General features: G+C 39.5%; 1 protein-coding gene across 3 annotated transcripts in view; it reads right to left on the bottom strand.

Annotated features, from left to right (window-relative positions):
* The window catches only part of inpp4b (inositol polyphosphate-4-phosphatase type II B), a 158,742-nt gene that overhangs the window by 21,270 nt on the left and 116,925 nt on the right, over positions 1-20,547 (bottom strand). For all 3 annotated transcript variants that reach the window (XM_074686802.1, XM_074686793.1, XM_074686810.1), the window contains 4 exons: positions 17,612-17,720; positions 8,337-8,520; positions 1,956-2,288; positions 1,098-1,236 (listed from right to left, as the gene is read on the bottom strand). In XM_074686802.1, coding sequence (XP_074542903.1) covers positions 1,098-1,236; positions 1,956-2,288; positions 8,337-8,520; positions 17,612-17,720 — 765 coding nt within the window. The remainder of the gene's footprint in view (positions 1-1,097; positions 1,237-1,955; positions 2,289-8,336; positions 8,521-17,611; positions 17,721-20,547) is intronic.

Below are 20,547 nucleotides of genomic sequence, written 5' to 3'. Positions count from 1 at the left end.
TATCACAGATTTTTTTTCCATGTAATTGCTTTAATTACTGCATATTAAGCCAGTTAATACCAATTTTGGGACTAATCATGCTGAAAGCTACAACAAGCACCTTGTCAGGCCACCTGTTCGCCCATAATTCAATCTGCATTTTCTGGGCGTGAGCTTCACAGAGTTGCTCAGATCACTCTTTGCATTTTTTTTTCCAGCCCAGCTTCTTTTTATCCCATAACTGTGAAATAAAATGTTTTTCATGCATTATTAGTACTTGTCAGGCTTTGGGCTGTGACCTTGACCAAGAACTATGTTCACTATGTAAAACTCCACTTTAAATGACAAAAAATGTCTTAATTTTGTCTCAGCACCAGAGGATCATCGAAAACAAGTTTTTTTTTTTCTTTTAAATAAAGATGTGATTAATATAGTCGATAGGCTTTTGCTGATGAAAATTTACAGTCAGAGCAGAGTGCTCATCGATGGTTACAGTCACTGTTAATTTGTTTGTTTGGGTCAACCACTCCATTTCAGCTCACTTAAATAACAAGGGCTGATCATAAACAATTACACATGGAAGGCAAGAAAGTAAGAGACATGTTGTCATATCTGTAGATGCAACACATGACAAGAGCATCCTCCGACTTGAACTGGAACAGCAGTCATATACGGATCATGCCTATAGTGTGCTGGTGCATTTGTTTTGGTGTTTTACTGCCTCTGCATCTGTCTGCACTGGTCTGCATCCTCCCCCCTCAGAAACACCAGACAGCCAAATAGTGCAGAGCCTCCTTAAAATAACATCCCTGCCCAATCAGATCGCTGCATGGATAATGAGGTTAGAAACTGAGGGATGTAAATCCTCTACAGAAGCTGAATCTGTGATGATTTCTGCAACTGAATCCAACACCCTGTTCAAAACACAACTACGAGGTGCTGTAAACAGCTAAAAGTACCAATAAATATGACCTTTAATGACACTGATAATTACGCTGGCAATAACTGTAATGATACTCGAGCTGTCCCAGTGACAGTTATTCACTCTGTGCTGGTGTGAGAATACAACTCTGAGGTGTAACAAATTTATGAACAAGTTGCATAAAAACAGAGATTACCAGGGTTGTGTGAGGTGATGACATCAGCGAGCTGCTGCTCAGGGACCGGCTCCTGCTTGTTGTTGTGTTCCTCCTGGAGTTTATCCACCATGGCGATGACACAGTTCAGACATTTGGCCACGTTTGCCCACACTCTGTCCTAAAAGAGTGGAATACACAATCAGCAGTCAGATCAGCCTCTGTGATAACATCTCTCCCTCTCTCTTTCCAGGCTGTTTGACATAGTGCTATGTTTGGACACATAAATGTGTAACAGAAACTGTTGAAGCAGCTAAAAACAAAGCTCAGAGTGTTCAGATTGCTTTCAGCTTTTTCTGTCTTTTTCTGAGCTCCAACTGTTAAACGGCCAGGAAGATGATTTTGCATGTGTGTGTGTGTACTGTAAATTGCAGTGTGTGTTTTTGTCCTGGTTGCTTACAAAATATGATTATTACATGTTAAAATGATGTGGAATATTTTGTGAGATAATTAGACATTGGTTTGTGGAAATCCTGAAAGCACCTGCTGTCAGTGGGGAGACACTGCCCTCAACAAACTAACAAACCAACAATCATACCAGCCACAACAAAATGAAACAGCACAGCTTTGAATCTGTGAAAGACACACCAAAACAATCTTACCTTTGTCAGAAATTGCGTTTAAACTTCTTAGAGAGGACCGCTCATCAAAAGTGGTGAGTAATGCTTGGTAAACAGCCAATATTTTGCATGTTCTGATATAATACGACACAAAAATAATTATTTGCGGCCTCCTTTTTATTCCCTCTAACATGATTACCAAAATCAGAAGAGCCATCTGTGATATTACACTTAAATGTGATTAAATAGAAGTATAAAAAGAGTGTAACAATGTACTCACCCATTCCTCCTCATCAAACTCTTTATGGTGTGGTATGGAGTCTTGCTTCACTGGCATAGTCCCACCTTCTCCTCCAGTAGCGGTTTGTAGTGCCTCCACATTATTACACACCACGGTGCCTTCAGTGGTTGACGTAGCAGGGCTGTGGCCTGGCAGTCCCTGGACCGGGCTCTGGTTCTGCTCGTTGCTCTGCTGGATACTGCCTTGATGTTGGCCTCCCTGTACCGGGGTCTGCTTCTGGTTCTTGGAAACGTACCCAGGCCGCGCAGCATGGAGTGCCAGCAGTGCACTCTTGACCAATTCATCCTTAAGTGTGTGAACAAATTGCTCTGTCTGAGAAAGAAAAAGGGGAAATTGGAAAAAGTTATCGTGGGACAGCAAAGCAAATGAAAATGTAAGTGCTGTAAGAGCATAAGTGGCAGAGGAAGAGGGAGATTTAGAGGGGAAACTGTCACAATTGGGAGGTGAGTGGGTGGAAGAAGAAACACTGTTGGAAGCAGGTAACTATTTACAGGGGAAAGAAAAAGAAAGGAAAATAAACACCTTCCTCCACCATAGAGTCACTGCTCTCCATTACTGCAGCGTCGCCGGTGAGCAACAAAAACAGCAACAAACAACAAACAATTCAATTACTCCTCCTCCAGCCTGTTTCTCCAAGGAGAACACCTCCTTTGATCTCAAATACACCAGCTACTGTAAGATGATGATGATCCTGGCACCAAGGAGCCCCACACAGGCTGCTGCAACTGTGTAAAAAATGATAAGGGCTCTCCAGAGTAATTGAGTTAGCGCTGCAATAAGCAATTTTATTACCACAACAAAATGCAGTCTGACAAAAGTCGAGCCGGGTCTTCCGTGAAAAGCAAACATGTGAGGTCATTATATTCATACACTTGCAGCACAAACACCCTTTCCCTGCTCCTGCTGCCCTGATGTAGACTGAACAGCAGGCTTGTTGAGGCTGCCAGAAGTTGAGGAAAAGGCTGAATCGGCAAAGAAGTAGATAAGTGTGGAAAAGAACCCCAGGCCAATCCTGCCCCAGTGCTACAGATGCTTTATGTGGATGTCAAAGACAGGGATTCTGAACTTTTTCTGGCTCTTGACCCTGTGACGGCCTAAACCCTCTGGCTTACCTCTGCTGGTTCCTGCTTGCAGGAAGAGGGGGAAGGGCATATAAAGGCTTAATCCCAGGCTGTGGTACCCTTGGGGCCTACACACCTTTATAGTCCTGCTTCTGCAACAACTCTCACAACTGTTACTCACCCATGCATGCCTTTAATACCGCAGGTTACATCTCTTTCTGAAACATCTGTTTTATTAATGCATTATCTAAATAAACTACTTTGGCCTTGAAACATTTGTGTGTGTCTGGTTTGTGTGTGTGTGTGTGTTTGAGACAGAGAGAGATTTTCTTCAGGCCTTTATAGATGAAGCAATGTTGACTATTTGCTTTTGCAAATGACCTGTCAAAGCGAAGGAAGGACAGGAGTTAGCAGGAGAAGTGACTGTCAGGTCTAATTATGTCAGACTTCCCTTTAAATCATCATCATAGTGGTTAATGCTGATAGAAGGGCTGAAGACTTCAGCTTTTAAAATCCTGTCTCAAAGCCACAGGTGACCAGTACCACACTTTTATCACTAGTATCAGACAGACTGTAATTTTTACAATTACAATTAACATGACATCCACAAACCAGTTTTATTTATTGTTGGTGGTTCTCTATTTGTCAGAAATAATGCATAAAAAAAGAATAAAAAAGACAGCAAACGGAAATAAAAGAAAAAACATTATGATGCTCTACTGTTGTTTTTCTCCTCATATATTCACAAATCTGTTGACACCAAGAGTTTCACGTTCACTTGGGTCATGACCTCCATAATGTAAGCACTTTCCAAAGGTTTTGTGATACTGAAAATCTGCAATGCCCTCTGTTGAAGTGAATCTTTAAAGATTTCGCATAAAAGATGTTTACTCTTATGCTTAGCTTTTGTTCTTCTACAGAGGTGGTAAAAGATTCTGTCCCAAAATACAAGTTCAGACACCTCTGGAGAAAAAGGGTTTTTTAGTTGAAGCACTTCTTCAACTTCAAGAAAAAGTTAAAGATGAAAGAATAAAGTTGTTAACTTATCTAAATGATTTCTTAGGGTAATTCTCTCTGAGTTTTTTCCTCTTTCCTCCTGTTCTCCCTCCTCCTCTCATAAAACAACGTTCCTATTGTGACACATCTGCGTAAATTTATTTATATATGTGCAAAAACACAAATACTCTTTAATGTCTAAAAACATTCCAAAAATGTATTTACTCCCATTTTCCATAGCACAATTGCTTAAAAAAACACTTACTCAACATTTAATGGTTGTAATTTTTGATCAAATCAAACAGAGGACTTGGTTGTTTTCAGTGGGACCTGTACTCTCTAACACGGACTCCTTTATTGGAGTAACTTGTCGTATACATCAGCCATTTAATTTTCATGATTCAGTCATCATAAAAGAAACACATTTCCATCTGAGCCTAACCACTCTATGCTTTGCTTGAAACAAAAACAAATCCATCTGAAATGACACATTTGATCAATGTTTTAGCTACAGAAGCAAATTACGACTAGATTAAAAACATCACTTGGTTTAATTCATATGCTTTTTAATTGCCTTGCATGGATCTAAATGAGGTCCATTACTGTAAATCAGTGATGTGTGAGCTGAAATCTATGCATAAAGCTACATGTGTAATTGCCTGAGAACAAGAACCCTTGTTGAAACATTAATCAGTGATTTGCACAACCACTCAAAGAAGTAAACATTATTTTGAGATAAAAATGTCAGTGTCTGAAACCATGCTAAATTCAGAAACCGAAACACTTAAAAGGAACCGAGAATCCAAAATGTAAATTCATATTCAAATTGAACTCTGCTTATCTGACCTCAGTGTTAATTTGCAATCTATGAGAGCATGTATTATTCATCATTTTTTCTCGAGAAGAGTGAACTAAACCACACACTTTATTTAAAAAAATCTGCCACTGCTTAACCGAGGGTCACAGCAATCACATATTTGACTATGCGGCCATTTATTCTTTAACTTTAATGCTTTATTCTTTAATGATTTGAAATCCATGCATTTTTATTGGCTATCTTAGAAATCAACAGCCCAGCCATTCATCCACATTTCGAAATATTCATCAGGAGACAGTACCTACGTCCTCTGAGATCAGGAGACAGAGTGTAAGAGACATTTTAATGATACACTTCTGCAGGATGAATGTAGATAATGTGTTCGGACTGAGACATAAGAGCTGTACTCCTTCAGGCAAAAGGAGAAAAGCAGTTTTATTTTCTTACAGCAGCTAAACCAAAGCATCTTTGTTCCACTGCGTGCAAAAGCTGCTCATAGTGTTGTTCATCCAAACCTACCTGATTTAGTAATCTGAACAGCAAAAAAAAAAAACCTTGGAGAATTACTGCTGCTGGCTTTTTTTCAAAGTATCCACTGATAAGATCTTTACTAAGCAGGAGTGTAAGCCAGAGAGTGCCTCTGTGGACTCGTACTTTTAAAAATCAGTTACGTTTGATCTGAAAAGGAGAAAACTGAAGGATTCATTTCTCCCTGAATGGTTTCACAGAAAGTGTGAGCAGGTTTGGCTTGAGTCAAAAATAGAGATTTTTTCACTTGGTGCAACTGCACTTGAGAGATGGAAGGTAGCTGAATGGACTGAGTTGGCCTGAATACAACAGCACTTTGCTGTAAGGACATTTACTCACTGTCGTGTACATTGACCTTTAAATACCAAATAATATAACCCTATCATGTGTAGACAGTCAAACACAGTTCTTCACAAGTAGCTGCTATAGTAGTGATGCATAACAGAGAGTAAGTAAACATATCAGTTAATCAGTGAGGTTTTTATGATCGTCATCATATACAGAATTATCACAGCAAATCAGGATGTGACTCCACTTGTATCAGAGAGTTCTTGATAGAGATATGTTTTTACTCTCCCCTGATTTTTTCTGCAGGTGTCTCATGCTTCCCAGAATCATCTGAAGGTGTGACTCACAGTCTATATAAGGGAAAAGAAACACCCTCAAAAGAATCTACATTCATTTATATGTCTGTACCTTGAATATCAAATATCTGCCTGACTTTATTCAGAGTATTTTTTATTTAATGTCTGCATGTGTCTCTTCTTTAATTCTAACCCTCTCTCCTTCTGGTATTCAAAGATAAATAAGGTTATTTGTAGCAGTCAGAATCTTTTGTCATTAATGCTGACATCTTACTTCGCTGTTTAACAAATGTATTGCGAGTAATAAAACAACAATCAAGAAAGGTTAAAATGACAATTTTCCACATTCAAAAGTTATTATTTCTCTCACATTACTGCCACACTGAACACTGTCCACTGGATAAAAGTGGATTAGAAAATTGTACTGCCTTTTTATCACTGGAATTAAAACACAATGTTGAAAGGCTGATTGAACTTTCATCACTCAGTGCTTTGCTCATGCCTCAGAAACAGCCTGGCGTAAAAAAATCAAGTCTTAGGACTGTCATAATATCTTGAGATGTATTATTGATTGTTAACACTTTACTTTAGAGGTCCGCAAATTTCATTGCACATAAGTAATAAAAATTAAAGTTTTTTTTCTTATTTCTTTGAAATTACCTCCAAAATTTAATGAGAATTTGGTGAAAATTAGCACATAACTTCAGGCCAGATTCTGTTTTGCAGTGTGCCTGTACCCGCAGCGTCAATCATAATCAGGTAAGGCCAATTTACAACCCCACTCTTGGTGAATATCACATCTGAAGCCTTCAGTTGTATCATGTAAAACATTATAGACCTAATCATAAAGGTTTATCATTTTGCATATAATCTCAATTATGCAAATCAACAAACTCGGTACTGAAGAACTTGGTGAAATTAAATAACAAATAGCTAATTGGGAAATTGAATTTTTCAAATAACATTTCACTCCTAGCAAACTAACCTGGCTTCTGAGTTCAAGAACTAAGCAGCTATTTATCACCTGCTTCTCTGGAAAGAGCAGAAACGTTGGGATACTTCAAAAAACATTTTGTGGTGGGTTGTGATTTAATTTTAAATAATTTATGTGCCAACCATCACCTTCTTACCTTGCAATTTGGAGTAAATTTCAAAGAAACTGGAAAAAACAGTAACCTACCAATTGTGACTTGCAACAATAAATTTGGACATTACTTTAAAGAAGAAGTTATGTGCTCATTTCAAAGAAATAAGAAAAAACTTTGTCTAATTATTGCCTAAGTGTGATGAAATTTGCAGACCTTTAAAGTAAAGTGTTATCTATTGATTCATAAAACTGACAAGTATTGACCAAAGTGTGCACAAATGCATCCATGCTTGAATGAGTGAGCATGTGTACATTTCTATGATGCATGACCTGATGTGGAGGTGGAAATACTGCTAAAAAAGTGTGCTGCTGTTCATGACTGGCGGCTTTGTGGCTCAAAGAAAGTGATGCCACCGTTACATCAGCCCTCCAACAAATACACACAAACACAGTTTCACACCTCTGCCACCTTTACTTGCACATCCATACACACCCAAACACAGCTTGAGATTTTAATCAGAGAGCAGCCCTGCAAGTGCTGACCAGGCCAGGGGTTTACTGGGCCACAGTGTGCGTGTCTAATCAAGGATGAGAAGAAGTGGTGACAGAGCGAATGTACCAATTAAGCGGGCTGATTGGGCTCTATTCCACTGTGGCAAAAACAATCTCTCCCTCAACAGATTGCAATCTGACAGCACCAGATGTAATTCATTAATTAAACTGATAAAAACGCCTCAACTCCGTAAACCTCCACGCTGCTGTTCACTTTTGTTAGTTTGGCATTTTTATGATGAGTTATAGATTGTTCCTCAGGTTGTCTCTTGAGTTTGTGCGTGGATGCGTGCGTGTGTGTGTGCTCAACTGTGTCAAAGAAACAGCTGGCTGCAAATTTAGGTTGAGGATTGATAAATGTTGCAGTTTTTGTTTGCAGAAAAACATTGGAGTGATACTACAGAGGCTGGCATGAGTTTATTGTTTTATAAGCCCTCAGAGGGGTTGATAATTTAGATTGTCACAGTCAGTTTTGGTCGATACCTGAGTAGACTCTGGATTTCTAAGAGAAAAACAGCTACTGATAGGCTCTGAAGCAGATCCCCTGAGCAAATTATTAAGCTATTTTAAGGGGAGTTTAGTTTTAAAGGAACTCATTTCAGATGGATCTAAAGCCTTCCAGGCTGAGACTTGGTAATAGAATAAAACAGGAGATTTGAGTGTTGGGGCCATGAGGAACAAAGGGAAAGCTTAGATGAAAGTGAGTGTGGTTGGAGAGCTCAGAGGCTGTCTCACCTTGTCAGAAAGGTTCTTGAGTGCATCCCTCAGTCCAGGCGCAGAGTGCTCCTGTGCTGCTATGAGGAGCTGGTCCGCTAAACTTGTGATGAGGGGCTGGAGGAGGCTCATGGTGCTGAGGACCTCGTGAGCTTTGGCTGTGTGCTCTGGAGAGTAGTAGATGCACTGGTAGGCAGTGCTGAAGCTGTGGGTGGAAAAACAAAAAACAAAGACATTGAAGTTAAATCATAAACCTCTACCTGCTTTTTCATGATCATAGACTGCACACAGTGCTGGAATATTTGGATGTAGTTTCAGTTCATTATTTATTTCACCACATATTGCTATACTCCTATCTTGTGATGATTCATGACAGAAATAAAACTAACATACAAAAGAAGCCAGTACTGCAATAGATTTGAATTGGTACAGAGAATCATCTTATTTGGTTGAATGGTATCAAATGTCTTTCTACTATCAGAGATTACACCATGCAAAGCCTCACTTACAAGCACTTTTTTTCAAAATCATGACTGATTTTAAATCATATTAATACAAAAATCTGCCATCTGCGTCTTTTCTTGCAGTTGAACATGGGATGCAGTGCACCTTGTCCCTTTTTTTAAGATGTCCCTGCTTTGACAACACCTTCATTAATTTATAGTGTCAAACTGTGAATAAAAAACAGGGAAACTTAACCTAACCCAAACCATTTTGCTTCTGTTTGTATTGAACTTGCATTTAAAAATGATACTATATCTATTAAGACAAATTAAATACAGAATGGATTTTGAGTTGATGAAATCTCAATATTTCTCTTTACAAACAAATAACAAAAAATCGTCATAATTAGTCCTTCCATGTTTGATCACAATAAGTTAAGAGAAGACGATAATCTATCCTGCAGTGCTGAGATTACTCAATGGCAAAATGACAAATAAAAGGTTCTTACTGCTCTTAAGAGTGCTGATTTTTGAACCACACTCTATTATGAGTTGCTACTTAAAAATATAACTGCTAATGACACTTTCAGGGTTCTTGGCTTGAACTTGTCAAATTGGATCTGCGGTCCAATGTCAACCCAATTTTCCCGTTATGAATAATTAATCCCTTTTTCATTTCTAGGGAACTATTTAATCTCAGACAAAAACACCTCTTGTCAGTTTCCACATTCAGGGCAAATCACTCCAATCAGACATTCTCCTCTGTTGAAGTTTCAGTGACTTTCAATGAGTTTCCCCTGACTTCTTGCCATCAGATGTGGTGCAGTGCAAAGCAGTCATTTGTAACCCCCACGGCTAGTTTAGAGTCAGCTCTGCAAGCCTTAATGTAGACTAGCGCCCAGAGCCAGATCCTACGGCATAATTGACATAAGAAAGACGGGAAGGGAGAGCAAGAAAAGAGAATAGAGCAAATGCAAAAGTACATTAATACAGAATTTTCCTCTTGCAAAACTTTGTAGTGAGAATGCCAAAGTGCTTTTTAAAAGTCACGCCATGTCAAACAGCACTACCTTATCTATCAATACGCCTGAAAACGTGACGGCCTTGAGAAATTGGGAAATCTGCTGTAGGTACTTGCCACTAACTATGCCTTTGACCGGCTAGCTTTAAAATCTTGGCCTTGTCATTACAGCTAATGAGACCCCTGGAGGACTACCACACGCAAGTTCAAAGCTAATCAAAGGAACCACTAACCGAGATAGACAGACAGACCTCCACTAGCACCAGGTCTGCTCACAAACTTAAGTTATCCCCACTCCTGTAACCGTACCTTCAAATGCTAAGACTTCAGCCACAGAGAGGACCTTAATTGAATAATCTCTTGCAACAAAGTAAAGTCTGTAAAACCCCTTTCATCCTCGGTGAGCTTACACTCGTCTTATTACATTATGTAGAACTAAAGAGCAAAAATCCTACAGGGCTGCAGCAGCAGAGATATTCCACAGAAGAGGCGAAGGAGGAAGTTGCTGGAAGAGGACAATTGCTTCTGCAAGTGAGATTCAATAACAGCCCTGTTGACGCATAAGTACAAATCCAATCCCATTAGGAAGCATATGCAGGCAATAATGAATGCTGGGACCAGCCACCTGATGCTAGAGGATGAAATTGATCCATTCCAAGGCTGGCTGAGGTAGATGAACTTTAATTGCCTCATCAGCATTACTGTCAGTCCAAACAGGGATACCAAGACAGCAACACATGTAGAGACAAAACCAGCAAAATCTAAGGAAGAACTTGATGAAAGTACGAAGAGTGGTTTTAATACTGATACACAGACCCCAATATTAGCTGATAAACAGAACTCTTCTGTTACCAGAGGGGAAAAGGGTAGGGTTTAGAGCGTCACTGATTATTTACAGTGTGCTTAAAGCTAGCACCACAATTTTGTTGTTTGCTACTGTTTGCATACCCTATACTTAAACTGCCCTACTATCACATATAAGGCAGTATTTAAAGCAAATATCGTAATCAGTACTGGTATCAAACATCATTTTTTGAGATAAAGGGTACAGATAGACCAATATGGATTTTTTGGGGCCGATACCGATACTGACTATTAGTAGGCAAGGAGGCCAATAACCAATATTTGAAGCCGATATTCATTTGCAGTCAAAGTGAAAATATTGGCGTAAAAAATTTTGAACAGTACAAACTCCAAGACTTAACTGCATTTAATGCCTTCAAGCGTATGTTTATTAAACAGCTCCCAGGGTAAGCAGCATGTTTTATAAAGTTAAATGAAAACTTTAAAAAAAATAGCCAAGGTTTTCTACAGCAAATAAAGTTTTCCAAAATTTCTATGTCACTGCAATAAAACTGGACAAAATTGAGTTTGTGCTGCCTTTTACAGGCATGCTATGCAGTTGAATGAATTTTCTGTTTGGTTTTACATGACTGATTTTAAATGACCATCTAGGGCTTCCACAGTGTAGACGGGGAGAAATTCTGTGCAGAGTAGCATCAGAGCCAAAACAACACAGTTATGAATGGGTTTCATATCGACCGTCAGATAAAAAAAAAAAAAGTCTGATGTCCCAAAATGCCAAGTATCAGCCCCGATAACCCGCCTGGCTGATTATCGGTCTATCCCTAATATCGGGCATGGAAATCCACAAAACAGTCCAGGTAAACAGCCGTAAAATAAATAAATAAATAAATTCATTAAACAAAAACATTTTCACCATTCACTTAACAATGTATTCCTTCTGTTGAATGTTAGAGAGGTCATGATTTCATCCCTGAGGTAATGTCTGAGGGAGATCTTTGTTGTGTCAATGGAAAGCATAGCATTAATAAAGAAACACAAGGGAAAAAAAAACTCACTCACACGGGCAGGGCTTAGCCTCAGGCTGACTCACAGCACCTGCACTCACAAGAAGCCTCCTTCATTCCAAATCCTTCATTTTTGATTAAAAAAACTCCCTGAAGAACTTTGTATTTATTTGTTTCTTTGATGGCAGACCTTTTTATGTTGAAATATGCTTGAATTTCTTCAAGTTAAACATTTGTTTTTATGCAGTTGCCATTTGATAACATAGCTGTAGTGTTTGATATTGATAGCATTCTTTTGCCTCAGAGGGATATATTATCTATACCGATCATAAAGAAAGTGGAAAATCTCTTGAAAATAAAAGAAAGATTAAACGGCTGTTAGTGCTCAGTGCGTAAATTTACCAATTCCATGTAACATCAGTTGAAGCGATACAAGAATTATAACACTGGAGGCTTTGTGGTCTACAGTGTAATGATGTCTTTGATATTTGTTATGTGAATGTGAGCTATTTGTCCAGCACTGCGTAAACGTTAGTTTTCATTCTCTTAATGAATATGTATGTGTCTGTCTGCAGCCCTGAGAGAGCTGTTAGATTATATTTCTATAAGTGCACTCAGAATGATTCAAGAGAACTTGTTTTCATGGTTCATCCAGTCACTCGCCCATATGCAACCTGCTACTGAGCCGTTAAATCACAGTGAGGAGTCGGTGCTATGATATGAAGTAAAGATATTATATACCCATCCTCACATGGTGAAATCTCTAAATTTCATCTGAATTGCACATTATTAATTATTTAAAGTGTAGCCACAGTTGATGACTGTGGCTCCGTTAAACAGAATGTACTCATTATGTATAAATGAGGACTCACTGACCTCTTTATCTAATAGAGTCCAGCCACCAGCATACTCTGAATCAACAGTGCACTAACATGTTGCACAGCTGTTTTGAGTTGGGCATTTGATTTTTATTGGCAACTCTCCACTGGAGAGCTTATTATGTCTCTAAAAAGGGATCAAAAGATGGCAGGTTTGATTTTTCATCCGCTGTACAGAGCCTACTCAGCTGACCAATTCCATGCAGCTCAGTACGCACCAGAGAGTGTGCCCTCCTGAAGACAAATAATCCAGGACAGACTGACCTTTGGCTGTGATGAACAGCTTGTTGTAGAGCTGTGGAGTGCAATCAGGGCTGATCGAATAACTGAGCTGGTAAAAAATGAAGAGCGGTGTGACTGGTGGAACAAATCAGTTGTAAAACTTTTACAGTTTCTGTGTTCGTGGTTTATGTTGAAGCTGTGATGATGCAGTGTTTCTTGATAGAAATCACAATTAAAAGTTTTATCTCAGTTAATACTGATACTGATAATACAGCCTCTCACTTTCTAACTTTACTATCCATACAGTCACCTGGGTATGTGGGGATGCTGAGAGGTTAGGGTGCAGACCAGGAGCAGAAAGTTTTAAAAATCTCTACCTACAGGCCACTATATCTGTCTAATAAGACATCACATGATTCTATATGTGACTTTACCAATAAGTTATTGATCAGACTTCAACAAAGACTAAATGGGCAAACATGAGAGCCTTTAAGCTTTTGTACTTACTGGATGTAAAATTTATTTGTTCTTCTTGCTCTGAAGCACATTTTCATGTATTAGTAATTTTCCCATTACTCAATATGCCACAAGAACAAAATGAGGGCAACAAATCGGTTTCAGGGAATCAACGTAAGTCATTGTAATCAGATCTAACTGGGAAGCTGGGTAACACTGATCACACAGATCACACTGCCCACGAGTGTTACGGCAGACTGATGCACCAGAATGTAGTGCATCATCTACTATGGTGTAAAGTCAACACAAAAGTATAAACCATTATTTCTAAGTAGGCGGGCTACAGACACATTGAGACTTTATCACTCCCACATTTCCAGTGTGGAGGGAATGTGGGATGATCCCAGGATGACTAGATTATGAATTTACAGGCAAAGAAAGATGTGTTTTTCTTGGGACCTTTAAGGTTTTGTAAAGCTCCTCTAGATCTCATTGGATGGCATCAGCATGTCAATGTGGGAGGCAATGCTTTTAAAAAGAATTGCTGTCAGACCCCAACACACTCACTGATAATGTATGATAATGGATTCCTCTTAATCCCACCTCATTTCTATGCACGTCATTGACGCACCACATGCCTTCAGCCATGAAAATACAAAAGGTGCTCCGCCGCTCCACGATGTAGATGCTGTACTTGACTGTGCTTTGTACCTGCTCTTTGATGAAGGACTTCTTCAAACAAGCAAAAATGAATCTGTATGAACAGGTTTGAATGCAAACTCAGGTCAAGGAGGAGACTCCAGCCTTCTAACAGATTAAGAAAACCAGCGGTGTGTCCAGGATGAACTTCTTTCTTGGTATTCTTAATGATCAATAGAAGATTGGTTATAACAGTAATGAGAGGCAGAAAACCGCTGGGCCCAGCGGTCTAATTAAGCCAGCATCTCCAGCCACGGCTAATTAATAGTGGAGGGGAAATTAATGAAGAGCTTGTGGTCCGCTGCTGACAGCCAGCAGGAGTAGAATGCAGCCACGTCAGCAGAGAGCCCTACAGCACTCCAGGTGACTGCCAAAGCCTCCTTCGTCATTTCGACAGCACTCTCTAATCACAGCTCTTTCACCAGGCCACTGCCACAGGGCCTCGGGAGAAAAATATAGTCTTCTATAGATACAGGATTCGGCCTGGAAGATCAGTTCTTTTTAACCACTGAGCTCCATCTGTTGTTGAATCCTCTGCGAGGCAGCGATCTTTCGTCAGTTCTCAGAATAACAGCCAAAGTTTTCCTCAGTGATTCTGACACAAGCTAAAAACCCTGATCTGAGACCAGATCTACTGCCAGTGTTCCTTCCCAATGTGGAACAAGCTGACTCCAGACTCCAGAGCAGAGGAAGAGCTAACAAGCTGCTGTCTATCAGCATGTGGCCCCAGCCCCTGCCAATGTCCTGTCTCTGAACGCACACAGGAACCCTGGGAATGAGTTACTTTGTTAGGACAACATACTGCTCGTCACATTTAATCTCAACATTGGCCCCAAGAGACTCCATTAAGTGTGTGATGTGGTTTGAACCCTCACTGTGTCTCAGAAATGTGTCACTCGTCTGCTGTGCTCTACCAGAGGATTGGATGAACTGAAAAAAGTTCCTCCAACACAGTTCTTGAGGAAGACTCTCAAAAACATGAGTCAACTACTGTTGCATTAATTCACGTGGAACAAAAACTCAGATATAGACGATGTCATCAACTCAGGTAGGAGTGGATCTGCATCATACAGGTTCCATTTAATCAGTCTCAAAGTAAAGTAAAGATGATCTGAATAATTCAGAAGAGGCTGTTAATGAAAGATTACACCATCTCAGCACATCCACAGCTCTGTTTATGGTGTTCAATTATAAACGGATAAAAATCCAGTGACTTCTTAAACAGCCATTTAAGTAGGGCTGCATGCTTTAATGAAAAATAAATGCTCTTGCCCTGTGTGAGCATCTACAGGGTTTCTTGAGGAATACTAAGTGTAGATATTGATTAAACTCCTGCCTGGACCATCCTGAGAGACAAACTACGTAGCATACTCAGGACATTGCCAACTTTAGCCAGTGCAGGTTTGTAATGAATCTGGAAAGAACCTCCGTCCGTCTCTTCTTGTGTCTGAGGAACAAAGACAGATTGCTCTTTTATTGCTCTCTTGGTAACACCTCTGTGCCCAGTTTCTTTTTTTTATCCTACCTCAAACCTTTTCTATCTTGTCTCTGATAAATTAATACAGCTTTGAATAGCCAAGGCTCACATTTGACAATAGTTCTCTTTTTAATCAAATGTGATTATAAAAGGCTTCTTCTGAAAGGCGAGAAGACACACTGGGAGAAGTATAATGACTTGGTGTGTGTGTGTGCACTCTCACGTGTAACTTTGCTCCTCCAAACTAGGCAGACTTTTAATACAATTAAGTGACTCTCTACTGAGACTTGTGCACATATCTCATCAGGTCCTTGTTGGCTAAATATTTGGTCAGACATCAAGTGCTTGTGTAATAAAAACAAATTAAAGCATGAAATAATGAATGTTCCTCATGGAAAGTAGTCACGCACCTTCATTTAACCAGGAACTGAGAACAGTTTGGGAAAAAAGTCACTGAGAAATGGTCTTTATTCCTATTTCTGGCGATGACTGACAAATGACTGCACATCAGGTCAAACATGGATAAGGCTCAGCGCGGGCCAGAGTCAGTCAGCCAGGCGGAAAATTGGAAAATTTAAGCTACAGTGAGTCATTAGCTAAGTCAAATATGAAACAAAAAGCTCCGTCTCCCTGGAGGATTCCTTCAGAAGTCTAATCTCTCATTGAAAGAAAATGATTTCACTTCAGTGGATTCTCAAAAGTATGCTAACCTTATCGTTGTCATGCTCGCAGATAAAACTGACCATCCCCACATTCACTTGTGCACTTCAGCGTAAAGAAGCCCCTTTTTTTTATTTTTCACCATCAGCACATATCCCCAACTATTTTCCCATCAACTTATCCATTTCATACCCACACCTCACCTCTTTCTATCTTCCCCTCTCTTCCTCCCTCTTTCTTGAGCTGCAAACTCTGTAACTAATTGGATCTGGCATGGTCTGTAATGACTTTGCACTCTATGGGGAGCTTTGGGAAAAATCACCCTTCATTTCTCCTGGCATCTATCAAGTGACCACATACTGAACTCCAGTGACATATACCTCCAGCCGGCATGCAAAGGGCAAAGACAGCAGAATGTACGGAGTACTGCTGATCTCAGGTTGGAGGAAGCTATATGGATATGTGACCCAAGTGGGCTTTTCACCTAGTGAATGTGCATATATCTGTCTCTGTATCTATGTCTGAATGAAACACTCAGCAGCAAGGTCTGCAGCTCTCTTACAGAGGATTTAGCACCCAGGAAGAATGTGAGTTGTGTGATTTATTTGAATTAGGAGAAGTTGAGAGTAACTTGATAAATTCAGGACTCATTTAATGAATGAAATGTATTCCTTAGCTGCACTGGTCCAATAACAACAACAGGAGAATGTAAAAGTTAACCAAATGTAAAGCTAAAAAATTGGCCACACTTTTTCAAAAGTTTAGAGAAACGTGAGGAAGATTTTTTTTATTCAATAAAATCTTCATTCTCTATGTATCTACTTTGGATTCTAACCCCGTTTTGGCGGAATAATGATGTCTTGTTTGTGCTGGGCAAATTATTTCTACATTATACAATAATCAAATCAAATCAAGTCAAATCAAATCACCATTGCACTGAGTGCTTGTGCAGCAAGTGGTTGCCGTCAGTAGAAGAAACTCAAGACATAGTTTTCCCATCAAGCAATCAAAATGGTTCATTGCCACAAACTGAAACCACTCCAACATTACACTCAATCTGAGAGACTCCCATTAGGCAGCAGTGAAATGATACCAAACACTGTATCTATGGCTGGACTCCACATATTTCCCACTTTTTGTAGGAGTAACACTGAAAAGAGCTTGTAAGCAAAATTACCTGACCAGTAGGTTTTAAATATGAGAATTTTTTAGCGAAAGCTCCAGGTGTCAGCTGGCAAGAAATGTGTGGCTGGCTCTTAATGACAAGTTAACATCCAACTTAAGGGGAAAAGAAAAATATCCTTGCCAGGAAATAGGAACCAGCACAAAGTCAGCTCTGACATGACAAGCCTTTTCTATCAAGCCTTTTGCCTCCAGTCAAATTGAGCCGTCAGAGGCAGTGGAGTTCCAGTCAAAATTCACAGCATTGTTTGGTTGTAAGCAACTGTATGAGGCTGTGGAAATCCACTCCACAGGTTGCTGACAAATTTATCTGGAACTATCAATTATGCTAAAGTTAAATTCTTTTGTCAATAACAGCCTGTTTCCACACCCCAGAATCTATCCTGCATTTACTTACCTTCTGAGGAATATTGTGCAAAAGCCTTTAAGTCCTATGTTTTGATTTACCTCTTTTTGTCTGCTTCATATCTGCTGAGGAGACGCTGCAGGCCTCCGCACTTAAAGCCCTGGAAGTGAGCTGCTGGGGCACCAACGGTGACGATGTCATAGAATGCATCTGCAAAGGGAGGAAACAATGTGATCTTGTTATATTTTTACTGTCAATCCCCACCATTTCTAGTGAATCCTAAACATGGAAAATACAAGCTAAGAACATTTTGGGAGCATAATGTAACTCACTTTGTCTGACACCTACCCAGCTGCTGCTGTTACAAGCACTGAAAAATTCTCTACTGATATTTTCAGTCTTGAATTTAGTGATCTTGTTTGATAATTTAGCATATCAGGATCAGTCTGTTCTTAACCAATGGACAGAATCAGAGGTTTATGTTACTTATATTAGATTAGAGTGCTTTTGATTTTGCCATGTGGCTTTCCCCTTTCAAAATATCCAAGCCACAAAATAATTGAATTGAACAGAACAATAAGTTTATGCACAGGATGTACCTTACCCCACTTTGCCTGAGTAAGATGTTTCCTAACTCATCCCCTGTATGTCATTGATGTAAAACTTGGGACAATCATGCACATCTTCTGGGAATGCAAAAAGATCGAACGCTTTTGGAGAGACACGAGTCTATCAAGGTCATGGGGATCACAGTGGACTGTACACCTCTATACTATTTTTTTGGTACTGATCTGAATAGGACCCTGGATCCCACACACACTTAGAGGATTGCCATGATATCCTACATAGCAAAGAGAAGCATTTTGCTTGACTGGAACTAACACAGTCCCCCTTCATTGACTATGTTCAAACAAACTTGGAATGAAACTCTACATCTGGAACAAGGTACATATATCTTGAAAAACAAGGGGGATCTTTTCCTGAAAATATGGAAACCGCTTATGGACCTCTGATATCTATGTCGCTTGACAGCTCATGCACTGACTCTGGGTGTAAAGGAGGAAAAAGTACTGTGACCATGCCTTATTAATGTATTAATTTTTTATTTTGGTGTTTGTTTTGTTTTGTTTTTGTCTTTCTCTTTAACTCAATTTACTTTTTAACTGTCTTGTTGTATATATTTTTTCCAGTTTCGTCCTGTCTAACTCTCCCTTTTGATACTGATTCTGTTTGTCTTGGTTTTGTTCTTCCATAAAATGTGAAAATACATAAATAAAAAGATAATTGAAAAAAAACTTTCAAGCTAGGCAGTAATAGATGCACTGTAAAGCCATATATTCATGCACAAAGTAACTCTGTACTCTGTGTTGCTTTTTAGGCACATACATTTCAAAGTGATTTATATTGTGTCCATATCGCTCCATTAATAGTCATCCTGCACTCCTAATGTAGTGTTGGCCCTATGTTGAACCAGAAGGACGGCCAATGTCACAGCGCTTTATTCCAATTTGCACACTGTCGTCAAAAGTAAATAAACACTTCACAGACAGCTAGGCGGGCACAGGGGTGCTTACAACAGGCCTTGTTTTGAATGAGTAATGGACGAGGCCCACAATTAAATAAGAGACGCAGGGAAGGGCAGGATGGGGGTTTATTGAGGTGAATATTTCCGTGTGGTCGGGTGCCAGGTCAGTTAATGATCACTCAGGGGATAGCAAGAGATCCAACAGTAGGGGAACACTGCTTGAAAAATAATTGAAAATAGAAATTAATGACTCGACACAGCTCCAAGTGTTGCCACAGCGGTACAAATGACACTGTGGCCAACAGAATCCCCATCCCTTAACAACACCACAACAGACCAATCGTGGTTTGATGTGGGGGCTCCTCTGTGACCCACCGCTTCTTCCATTAATTATCCCTGTGTTTGACCATGAGGCTCTCTGTCTGCCACACATTCAGCCCCTGGAGTTTTCAGATACCCAAGTTCTCTTAATTGGTCCTCCAACTGCAGAAGTCCTCTGAAATACAATGGCAGGTTTCAGGACATCAAGTCTGATTACCAATTTGTGCTTGATTTTCCCACTCACACCATCTTTTTCTCGATAAATCAACAACAGAGTGAGCCATTTAAGCTCTGAGAGGACTTAAGCTTTAAAAGAGGAAATGGATTGTGGCCATCTGGATGAGTGGTTGTAATTTATACTTAACCCGCTTCGCAAGCCTGTTTAACAGTGACACAAAACCCTTTTGACCCAAAAGAGTGCCAAACAGTGTGTCTCAGTGCAGTTTTTCTGAGTTGCCAAGATTTCAGGCTGGAAATATTCTTCAGATGTCATTTCAGACAGAAGCCAAACCCAGCAAAAGAAATGAGCACTGATGGAGCTAGAAATCTTTCTTTCCTAGGTTTTCCTTTTCTTACTCAATGATAAATACACAGAATGAAAGTGTACGGTTTACCATTGTTGAGTGGATTGTGTGGCTCAGCTCAATGAATGCGTCACTTCATAAAATCAAATACAACAATAGAGCAATTGACTGCAGACAGAGACTGAGCCTCTGTTCCATTATGGGGCAGGTTGATTTGTTTTCTGCAGTGAAATAGCGTAATTGATGCAAGCTGTTGTCATTGTTGTAACTATTTAACCATTAGGGCAAGCAAAAATTAAAATTCTTCCTGAGAGAAGAGCAGGATCTTTAAATCTTTAAATGCCAAAATAACAGAAAACAACAACACAAGAGTCCAGGTGCTCGTATGATATGTGGATGGTAAAAGGGCTTACTTGTTCATATTAGATAAAAAAGGAACACATTCTAAACTCACAGTATGATAATACCTATTGTCTGATTCTTTCAACTCACAGACATTTAATTTGGCTGATTTTTTGTGTGCTAGTGTACATTTTGTGGGTTAAGCTTTATATATATATTTTTAATGAATGTTGGGATTTGTATGACCCGTATTGTTATATTTCATAAAACAGTGCATCAGGCAAGTTCTGAAATATATTTTTGAAACAAAATAAAAGCATGATAT

Source organism: Halichoeres trimaculatus, unplaced genomic scaffold (genome assembly GCF_033239565.1).
Source record: "Halichoeres trimaculatus isolate MK-OKI-2021-1 unplaced genomic scaffold, fHalTri1.1 fHalTri1_scaffold_2, whole genome shotgun sequence".
Lineage (NCBI taxonomy): Eukaryota > Metazoa > Chordata > Actinopteri > Labriformes > Labridae > Halichoeres > Halichoeres trimaculatus.
Note: the sequence above shows the minus strand (reverse complement) of the source record. Positions and strands in the feature narration are given on the sequence as shown.